The sequence below is a fragment of the Medicago sativa genome, chromosome 8 (genome assembly GCF_051527215.1).
Source record: "Medicago sativa cultivar Bolivia chromosome 8, Bolivia_mono, whole genome shotgun sequence".
NCBI lineage: Eukaryota > Viridiplantae > Streptophyta > Magnoliopsida > Fabales > Fabaceae > Medicago > Medicago sativa.
In genome coordinates this window covers 74675525-74686864 of record NC_140756.1, presented here as the reverse complement: position 1 = coordinate 74686864, position 11340 = coordinate 74675525, and the positions used below count along the sequence as shown (strand labels likewise).

At 33.0% G+C, this 11340-nt stretch overlaps 1 protein-coding gene across 3 annotated transcripts; it reads left to right on the top strand.

Moving 5' to 3' along the window:
- Positions 1-6114: 6114 nt before the first annotated feature.
- On the top strand, positions 6115-10255 carry LPPBETA (Phosphatidic acid phosphatase (PAP2) family protein). Of its 3 annotated transcripts, XR_015021591.1 has the most exons (3): positions 6115-6947; positions 8882-9504; positions 9907-10255. XR_015021591.1 is itself a non-coding variant. In XM_085732968.1 (2 exons), exon 1 carries the CDS (start codon positions 6275-6277, stop codon positions 6944-6946), a length of 672 nt encoding a protein of 223 aa, XP_085589094.1. In that variant the 5' UTR covers positions 6115-6274; the 3' UTR covers position 6947; positions 9907-10255. The 3 variants fall into 3 exon arrangements, 2 of the variants coding, with proteins under 2 accessions (XP_085589094.1, XP_085589093.1); XM_085732968.1 differs by lacking the exon at positions 8882-9504; XM_085732967.1 differs by lacking the exon at positions 9907-10255 and having other exon boundaries at positions 8882-9611.
- Positions 10256-11340: the final 1085 nt, after the last annotated feature.

Here is an 11340-nt window from a genome sequence, read left to right as displayed (position 1 = left end):
TTTGCTTATTATCTACTCTTACATATAATGTAGAAGTTTAAATCATACATGACACATTAACGTCTATCCCTCAGGTGTGAGACTATATGTATTTGTGATATGATTTGATAATCAAATAGGCTCAAAGGCACAACATGGTAAAAAATGTGGTTGGTGATAGTTTCATAGAGGGATGTCTTTGTTCCTTTCTTTCAAGAGAAAAGAGAAAGTAAATTAGAAAAAGAAAGAAGATGAAAAAGGAATGTGTACAAGAGATAAATAATGAGGGAAAAACTAAGGAGTGTGTGCTTTATTCGTGAGAGTATAGGGAATAAAATGAGTTGCTGGTAATTTTATGAATTTGTTGAAGGTGTTGAAAATTACTGGGTAATCATGCTACCAAAATAATAGATTCATTCAAAAAATGTCACATCAATTTAAAATATCTAATAAGTGTATTTTGTCAACTTAGTAGAACACGTCTACATTTTTCCATTGTGAAATCGGACCAAAGACTAAAACTGAAGAAATTTAAAATAATAGAGGTTGAATGAAAAAATTGCATGGAAGCGAATGACATCCCAAAACTAAAATTTAAGATACAAAATTTAACAAATGACACCCAAAAACTAAGAAAACAAATCATATTAATGTTGGGATTTTGGTGGGAACCTGTATTGGATTGTATCATAATATTAGACTAAGAGCAAGCACACAAGTGAGATTGACATCACAGTTACATCCAAAATCTTATGACATTATAAGTCATCTCACTTATATATTGTTCAATATCTATTATATGGCATTCAATGTGTTATTTTAATCCACACTTGACACATTAACATCTCTCAATTAAATATGAGACTCTTCGTGTCTGTGATCCACCACCACGAAGCACTTCCGCTCCCCAAAAATGTTGAAGCATATATGATATCACCATTGGGACTTACGGGGGAGACAACACTTGTGTGATTCGACACATTGCAGAAAAAACAACCACACAAGTGAGAATGATGCCGCATCTTCATCCAAAATTTTAAGGCTTTAGTATATGAGTTTTTTTTTTCCACTTATTTGTTCTTCGACCTCCAATATTTTATCCAATGATGAGATTTAAATGACACTTTTTTTTTTTTTGTGTTGTCCGAAGTTTGAACCCCGGACCTTGCATATATTATGCATTGTCCATACCAGCTGAGCTAAGTTCCCAGGAACTTTAACTAATACTTGATACATCACAATATTCTTTTCATTAAATATGACGAAATTTTAGCCCGTGTTTGGCACGGGTGTCCAAACTAGTTAGGTATTATTATTAAAACATTTCAAAGATTGTTAAAACCCAACAATTTTGATAATGAAAATTGCTCAATTGACTTTTAAATTCGCTCTTTAACACCCTAAAATAGAGGTGTCATATTTATAGTTAATATTTTTTTTTCTTTAAGGATTATAGTTAATATTTTTCTTCACGTAAAAGTCATCTTTATCGTATTTTTTAGAAAAATTGGGCAGAGTAAAAGTCACTTCTATATAGTACTATATGATACCGATTTTTTATTTTATTTTTACAAATATATGATACTGATTTTTGAAAATAGTTGTATCGTAAAATTCATCTTAATAGTTCATGATTTTATTCATCTTAAGTGTAGTTACAATAAAAACTATATTAACAATATTGATTAAAAAAATTGTGTACTGCAAAATACTACTCCAACCATATTTATAAGGAAAAAATAACTTCTTAAATTCATTGAATAACTAATGTGTTTGACATTTATATAGACCGAATATATTAGTTATTGAATAAACTTTTTTTTTAAGGAAAATACGAGTATCATCAATTATTTGGCTTTATTTTTCTTGTGGGACCCACTTTTGGTGAAGATAGTGAGGTCTAGTTCTTGAATAAACTTAAAAAAATAATTTTGCTCATATGAAGTATATCTTTACGGTAAACGCGAACATATTGTGAAGAGATATTTTTATTGTAACTATAGTAAAATTTGTGCGCACTAAAAGTCACACCTATGGCTTGTGAGGGGGTTTTTCCTTGGTTATATATGAGCATTGTCATGCTCAAATTAGTTTCTTAATGTTAACTGATTCTTTGATATATTCACACCGCAGGGTAGTTAAGCGGTAGTTGTCTTTTTCTTTTGAACTTTGGCCCTCTTGTAATAAAAAAAAAAAAAAAAGAGTCACATCTATGATACCGGTTTTTAAAAATAGTTGTATCGTAAAATTCATCTTAATAGTCATAGTTTTATTCATCGTAAATCATCTCAACTGTAGTTGCAATAAAAACTATCTTTACAATATTGATTTTAAAAAATGTGTACTATAAAAGACATCTATACAGTAAACACACAAAAATATTTATAAATAAATAAATTTAAAGATTGAATGAAGTGAACTTTAGATTACTTGGGTGTCATTAATTGTCCTAAGAACCAAAGAATTATCATTTATCACTAAAAAAGATTGTATAAGCTGCTTTTAGAATAAATCTTAATTGGACGAGTATAATCCAAATTTTAGGGGTGTGATTAATAATTTTTTTAGAACCATACAAATACATTCTCTAGCAGCTGGATCCCAACACAAACATTTGTAGGCCTGGCCATCTATTAATGACCAAATTGAGAAGATTTTACTATGTGCCCCTACACTTATACATTTATCCCTACAAATTATAAAAAAATTTAATTTTATCCTTTTGTCATTTAACTTCATCCTCATAAAATATTTTTCAGTAAAAGTGTTTCCCATTTTCCTCCAATTTATCCTAATGTTATTGTTGATGAGTACATGGATGCTCGTAGCAGAGAATTTCAATCATAGGTTATAGTTTTTTCATATCAATTCTCATTTTTTGTTTTGGTTTTGTTTTTTTTTATGATGATTTTTTTATTAGGGATTTTTTGAGGTTCCGGTAATTGATTGTAGGGTTAAATATGTTTTTTGTCCCTATAAATATACTAACTTTTTGCTTTAGTCCCTCTAAAATTTTCCTTCAACTTTTAGTCCCCCAAAATTTTTCATCTTCAGTTTTGGTCCCTATTTTAAAGTAAACTTATATGTAGAATTCATATTTTTTAATAAAATTTTGCAGAAAAATTCATAATGTTATAAGAGTCTCTCCCAAAAAAAATTAATTTTTTTTAACAAAACATGAATTTAATATAAATTTTTATATTTTTTACGGTTAAAAATTCATATTTAATTTATGTTTTGTTAAAAAATTCTAATTTTTTTGGGAATTTTTTTTACAATTTTCTACACATTTATGCAAAAGTTCATTAAAAAAATACAAAAATTAACTTAAAAATAGGGACCAAAAGTAATTATTGAAAATTTTATAGGGACTAAAAGTTGAAGGAAAATTTTAGAGGGACTAAACTGAAAAGTTGATATATTTATAGGGACCAGAAACATATTTAACCCTTGTTTGTACTGTGTGATGTTGTGGCTTTGATACTTGCAATTGGATGTATTATTTTTAATCTTCTAAAAGATTTGTTCAATTGCTTTGAGTTTGACTAAGGTTGAAGCTTGGATGAATCTCCATACAAAATAAATTGTTTGACCATAGTTCTTGTGTTATGTTTGATCCATTTAAAAATTCGATCCAAAACATTACAAACAGATTAAATCGTTTCTATGAAGACGAGAGCTGATTGTTGAATTCTGGAATTTTTGTATGTACTACGGTTAAAATTGAAATTTTTTATGGTGTGTATGGGTGAAGATATAAATGTAAGGTAAAATATCCCTAAATTAATGAAGACAGAAGCCCATAATATTAGCAAAAGAGCAAGAAATTAAGTCTCTTCAAGTCTTCATGTGATATGATGAGGGATTGCCCCCTTGCTCTAGCGGTTTGGATTAATTCAGTGAAGGTGGAGTATAGAGCTGCTTTTTTCACAGGGAACTTGATGGAATGGATATTGTTTAATCTCACACGTCAAATTGGTATTAATACAAGCTTTAGTTGGTCAGTCTATTGAGTTGTTTGGAAATGAAGGAATTTGGAAAATGATGATGATATCTATAGCTGGCCGCCTGGCCGCGAGGCAGTATTGTAGTGAAAATTTTAAGGATGCTTAACCACTAAATGAATGCTAAAGCTATGAATATTGCAGTATATGTGCAACAAAGATTAGAGATAAATATTCATTGGCAACCACCTGCTAAAGGGTGGGTCCGGCTTAATACGGATGGTGTGAGTGTGGATGGAAGAAGTTTAGGATGTGGAGGATTTATTAGTGATGTGTGCGGAAAATGGTGGGGTGGTATAGTGCTTATATGGCTGAATTATGGGGTGCTTTTGAAGGTTTAAAACTGGCATGTAGTAAAGGGTACGAGAAAGTATAGTTATGTCGGTTGAGGATCCTCTCCAGTGATATACTCTGCAGTTTTCTGCAGTGATTCATCTCAGCCATTAATTATACTCTCTTTCCATTTTTAATATTAAAAGAAATTTTCTCACCTCTTTAATAAAGGGTTAAGATCACACATGAGAAAAATACACTGGAGAGGATCCCCTCCCAGTTATGTCTTAATACGAAGATGAGTTATGTCTGACTTAATTCTCTCTCTTTTTTCGTATATTTACTTTAGAGAGAAGCTAAATAATTCCACTAAGATCCTTGTAAAAATAAATTGAAAATCATTGTTTGTCTTTTCAAGGCTGTTGCATGAAAGAAAAAAAAATTTACCAAGTTGTGGGATGAGAAAAGAGACTCCGTCAAGATGATTGTGCACCGCGCAAGGCGTTGGTAGCATGTCGTTACACATACAACAGTTGGTTGCATCCTGGTGCCTACCTCAAGCTGGGTTTGTGAATTGTAATCTTGATGCAACTTTCTTCCTCAAATATAAGTGTGTTGACATAGTTATGTGCTTAAAGGACCTTAATGGTTCTCTTTGTCTTGGCTCAAACTAATTGGTGCCCCGAAGTCATGAAAGTTGCTCAATGCAAGGTCCGATAACTACTACAAGCCTTAAAATGAATTATGGTTTTGGGTCACACACTACTCTTTGAGATGGAATTACAAAAAAAATATGGATCTATCTATTAATGAATGTAGATCTCTACTAAGATTGTACAACAACTTTCATGTTTTTAGAGAAATGATATTTTGACAACCACTTTTTGACAACTTTTGGATAACTTTCTCTCTCATACTCACATGATGTTGTTATCCTCTCTCTTCCTTTTTCTCCCTCCATTGTTTTTGACCAATAAGAAGTGAGAAAACCAAGGTTGTCAACAAAGTTGTCATTAAATGGATGTCAAAATATCATTACTCATGTTTTTATTATGCGATCAACAAATAGTAATGTTCATTCTCATATAAAGGTGTATATCTTAAATGTCCTCTAAATACTTTTCCTATTATTCTTGATTATATCTTTTCTATTATTATTAATGAAATGAAATGATAGAAGAATATTTGAGTTAAAAAATATTCTTTTAAGTATCAATTAGCAAAATTTGTGAGAAAAACATGAGACCTTAGTTTTTCTTTCCTTTTTCCTTTGTAACCAAAAAAATTAGCAAAATTTGTCAAAAAAAAAAGTAGGGTTAATAATGTTTCTAGTCCCTATAAAATAGCGACCTTGTAAGTTTAGTCCCTACTTAATTTTAATAGCATTTTTAGTCCCTATAACAAAAATTTACTTATAATTTTAGTCCCTGCTAAAACAAAGTTTGATTAATTATCCTTAAACTCTTAAATTTTTGAACGATTTTTTTGAGACAAGATTAGAACACTATGAAAGGTTCGTGTACTAAAATTTAGAATTTTCTGACATAAAATGAATTAAATATGAATTTTTTAAAACGACAAAAATTAAAGATAAAAAGTAATAAAATCTGGATGTAGAAATTAAATTTTGCGATAATTTTTTGCGGACGAACTTTTAGTAATGTTCTAAACATGTCTGCAAAAAATTGTTCAAAAATTTAAGAGTTTAAGCATAAATTAAACAAATTTGAATTGAGTAGGGACTAATACTCAATATAGAAAAACAAAATTAGGGACTAAAAATGCTATTAAAATTAAGTAGGGACTAAACTTACAAGGTCGCTATTTTATAGGGACTAGAAACATAATTAACCCAAAAAAGTATTAATTAGCAAAAAAATATTTTAAAAAAAGTATTAAGCCTAAAACATCGTTGCACGTTGAACATTCCTAACCGTTTAGTAGGTTCCTTAGAACATTCCATTTCTTATCCAATCCGTGACAGCCACCTCTTTCTCAACAACCCCGTCACCACTACAATGGGCGTCGATAAACCAACCACCACACCGCCACCGTTCCTCCACCGCATCACTTCTCTCGACGCTACAATCTCCCAGTCCATCCACACCTTCACCTCCCCCCACGCCCCAAAACAGTTCCTCCGCTTCCTCGAACACTTAGCCGATTTCCGCTTATTCTTCCCCGTCACTCTCTCCCTCTTCTTCGCCACTCCCAATCTCTCTCCTCTCCGTCCTCACCTCTTCCTCCCTCTCCTCATCTGCTCCATCCTCGACCTCATTTTCATCGGTTTCACCAAATTCCTCGTTCGTAGATCTCGTCCTTTGTATTCCATTCACGGTGATTACAACGCCGTTGTTCCCGTTGATAAATTCTCATTCCCGAGTGGTCACTCCTCCAGAGTTTGTTTCATTGCTTCCATCATTTCACTCTCCCGTGATCGGATCATTGACGCGGTCAACGATCCAAGTAATCCGCGGATTGCGGTGTTTGTTGAGAGGTGGATTGGTGGAGATGAAGTTTTGGCAGTTAATCTGTTTGTTGTGGCGGTTTGGTGTTGGGCTTTGACGACGGTTGTTTCTAGGGTTGTTCTTGGGAGGCATTATGTTCTTGATGTTATCGTCGGAGCTTGCTTTGGTGCTCTGGAAGCTTTGATTACATTGCGCTTTCTCAATTTCAGTGTTTTGATTTGAGGTAAGAACGTTGAGATTTGGAACTGTTTGAGTTAGATTGTTATCTTGAGAGATTGAAAGTGATTGAATGTAATGTGTATGACACACCTTCAATTTGAATTGCCGGTGCTATGCAGCATTAATGCTAAAACTTGCAAGAGTTAGGCAATTTCAATTTGTTGTAATAAAGAAGTTATTTTGTTGATAGATTATTAAGAGGTGACTGATCTGGCTGATAATTTTTATAAGATATTTTGTTGATGTAAAGTAGATAATAATGTTGAATTCATGTGCTTATGTATGATGATGTCTTGTCTGTAACCAAATTTAATTATAGATAGAAGTTAGTCTTCAAATGTGTGTCATTGAAAGAATTTTCAATTGAGGACATAGAGAGATCAACTTCAACAGGAGTGGTATATAAAGCATTAAACCCATAAAATTTGTGTCCTCTATCAAGGTTTTAGAGGTCTCTTCAATGACATCCCACCCTTAATTGTGACTGCATTGGATGCTATACATGTGGGTCTGATTCCCATACAAAGTACCAATGTTTCGTTCCAACCATAAGTACCCTACACCACGTTCCGAGGTATTGCTCACTTTGGATCGTTGTGTGAGTCCTCACAGGCCACAGTTTTGTCCTTTGTAAAAGGCACCTCGTTGGTTAGAGGAGTATAGGTGTTGTATATTAACTACCCTTGATCTCTATCTCTAAACAATGCGGGACTTTAAGGTGTACTGGAACAGACAAATTTGTCCAGAATTTGCTTCAATGTCAAGGTTAGAACCATAGTAAAACCTATAGGGGCAGATGCAGAGCAGGTTGCAACAAGAAGATGATATTGAAATGTTAGAATTAAAACTTAGCAACCTAGGAAGTCTGTTTCATGCTTACACTTGATTGATTTTTTTTTCTTTTTTCGACTAATGCTTACACTTGAGTGATATTAAATTGGTTTCTATTTGTAGGACCGACCCAATAATTTTCAATAGTAAGTGAGGGCTAAAACAAGTTTTAATATATGTGGCCTTTTTTGTTTGCATCTGAGGCCGTTTTGCTTATAAAATCTAATGGAAAATAGCTTTCTGTTGGTAGGCCTGAAGTTAGGGCTTTAGCAGCCTTACCCTTGGGCCGACCCTTTCTATCTGTCCTTGTTTTTGTACTAAAGAAGTTATCTTTCTCTTGGCAAAAATATCCACTTTTTTGTTTAGTTATCGAGAGCCGACTGTTCTAGCTGATAAACTTTTCAAGATATTTTTTTGAGGTAAAATAGTTAATAACGTTGAATTCATGTGCTTATGTGTGATGTTTGTTACCAAATTATGGAGAGAAATCAGTCTTCAACCGTTTCTTTTAAAGAATTTGCAAGCTGAGGATTCACACACACCTAGAGAGAATGAGAGATCAACACAACCTTCAATAGGAGAAGTATATAAAGAGTAAAATCTTTAGTGGCAGATACAAGGCAGGTTGCAACAAAACATGAAATTGAAATGTTAGAAGCTAAACTTAGCTACCTAGGATGAAATTGATCTGTTAGTTTCATGCTTAGACTTTGGTCTGATTGCTATTAAATTGATTTATATCCGTCCTTGTTAATTTATGTGAAAGTACTGGTGTAATATATAGTATTCTTGCCAACCTTGTGTAATATGTAGTATATTCTTGTAAACCTTGTTTGCATGTGATAAAAGGTTAATTCATGTGAAGTACAAAAAGACCTTTCCTCTTTTTTGGAAACAGTTAATAGTTATTGTGAAATACAGTTACTGATCAACCATTTCATGAAGGTTTCACTCCTTGTTTTGAAAGTGATTTTTTTTTTATCATTCCTTGCTATAATAATTCAATTTCGCCTTCAATTGTCATTTGTTCTTAAATTTTCACCTTTTATGATCTAGATTCTTGACTGTTCTCATTTCTATATTTCAATCCGTTTAACTTGTTTTCAGACTCTTCATTAATGGGATGACTTAGCCAGAGAAAATTAGAAAGAAAACAAATGATAGGGAAAAGGACTACATCATTGTCCATGTCAAGTGTAATGTGGCCCTTGCTCCAATTATGCTGTTGCTTAGATGAGGGATAGAGTTTATCAAGACAGAGTGTTAAACACTAAGTGGGAGAGAGAATCCAAATGAAGCATTATAATGCACGGCATTGCACGCTAAGCGTTCAACTGTCAAAGAAGAGTGGGGGAAAAATGATGAGAAAGTTTTTAAGAAATTTATTTTTGAATTGGTGAGCGGTATTCTTCGTGGCAGCCTTTTGGTCATGCACATGTGGTTTTGGGCGGATGCCATTGGTTAGGAAGGTTCCTATTTGTTAAAGTATGAAGCTGTGTATTAGGTTCTTGGTCAAGCTTGTCGACTGGATTCTTGTAGTGCATGTTTTCCTTTTCTTTATCTTTATTTGTTCAGATTGGTCTCTTGGAACAGTTGCCTATGAAATAGGTTTAAGATTCACAACTATAAAGATTGCCTTTTCCTTTTCCTCCTTTCTCTTTTCTTCATCAGTGTTTTGTCTGTACTTGCAACTATTTGCTATCTCTCCTCTCTCTTGTGAGTCATAAATTGTAAGCACTAACCTGTAGATGATTGAATGTAAATTAGTGCACTTGATTTGGAGAATTACTTTGGTTAAAAACAGATTTAAAGTGAAGTGATTTATGTTTGGATGTCATCCACTTGAATCTGAAAGTTAAATAGAGTTGCTTATTTCAAACACAGATTTCATTTCAATCTCGAGTCATGTTTAAAATTTAAAGTTTTAAGCTTTTTCTATAATCACTAAATTAAATTTTGTACCTTAAAAATTATGGTTTGGTGCTCTGCAAAAAAATAAACCCCAAACATGTTATAATTTTAAGTGGAAGCATTTAACTCGGTGTAACGTGTTTGGCTGATTATCCATTAGATGGATGATATTAATGATGCAGAATCTGATGGTTGTTGCTTCTTTTCTACTGATCTCTTAGGTTCTCATGGAGCACATTGAACTTATGCTATCTGAGGAAATCAAATCTTTTTAATTGGAATCCAACGGATAATGAAGTCATGAATGTTTTACGACATTGGCGTTCTGATTCTCACAGATAATTTTGAACACCAATATGACTAACATCCAGCAAATACTACTTGGTCTCAATTCTTTCCTCATTCATTAGTTAAAATTGCTTTCTGGTATCATTGCTGTTAGTTATTTATTCCTTGGGAATTTGACTATTTACTTCTCTATACTCTCCCCTACATGATTGTAAATAATAAAATTTTGACATGTGATATATCATCTATGGTAAAGAAGCTCTGTTTTTTACTTATTTGTAACTTTTTGTCTTAAGTTCCATTCAAACTAAAGGATGTCTGGTATGCATTGATTTCCTTATCTGGTGCCCAAATTTTCTGCAGCTGTCAGAGGTTTCTATTTTTTTTTTCTTATTTTGCAGTGGTGCTGACACCAAGACAGTTTGTTCTGTATAGTCTTAGGAATCTGGAGCTGGTTTATAAATTATGTGATTCTGGGGTTAGATTTTGTCTGGTCTATCTCCAATTTTCACTTCACCAGTTCAGGTGGATAAGATTAAGCATTTGTTTTTGAAGTTTGGGTTAATAATTAGCATTCTGCAATCTATTAGCTTTGATTAATGAAAGGCTGGCTTCAAGGGACCACGTTTTTTATTTAATTTGTTTGATTAGTCTGCCGTCGGCCATAAGCTGAAACATAGACCATCAACATTTGAAGGATAGAAAGTTGTTAGGTAAGTTGCTTCTTTTGCATGTGCCTCCTACTGTGAGTGATGCTTTTATCATATAAGTTGATTTTGATTTGATGGAATGATTGATCGCTCTTTGCTTTCCTTTCAATTTTGGAAAAAGATTCATAAACTTGCCACATTAGCGGCAGACGGTGGTTGTTATCTTGTGCTGGCAGCATTATTACCATAGTTAGGGTGTGGATATCTGCATGTGGAACACACCAAAGGACGAGTGAAACTAGTCATTTTCTGTTTTATTGACTTGACATGTGGGGCTGATAACCATTAACTCCCAAAAGAATTTTAAGAGCATATCAAGTTGGAGGAGGCATTCACCTTCTTTCATATTAGCCCACAGAACATTGACAAATTTCCCTCTATTCATGTCTGTTTCTTATTGCTTTGCTGAAAAATAATTGCATCTACATTAAATTTTTGATGTTTATTACCGTGGATTTTAAGGAAAATCATTGTCTTGGACACTGCTTAAACAGGTCAGTGTTGGAATCCACTATAACTTGAGGGTCCTACGACGTACTAGAAGCACTGCATGCTTTGTATTTTGCTTAAATGAATACTAAGTTAATGCTCGAGATTTAAAGTGGTTGGAAATTTGCATTTTGTGGGACACCTGCTTTCTGGCTTTTGATATTTCTC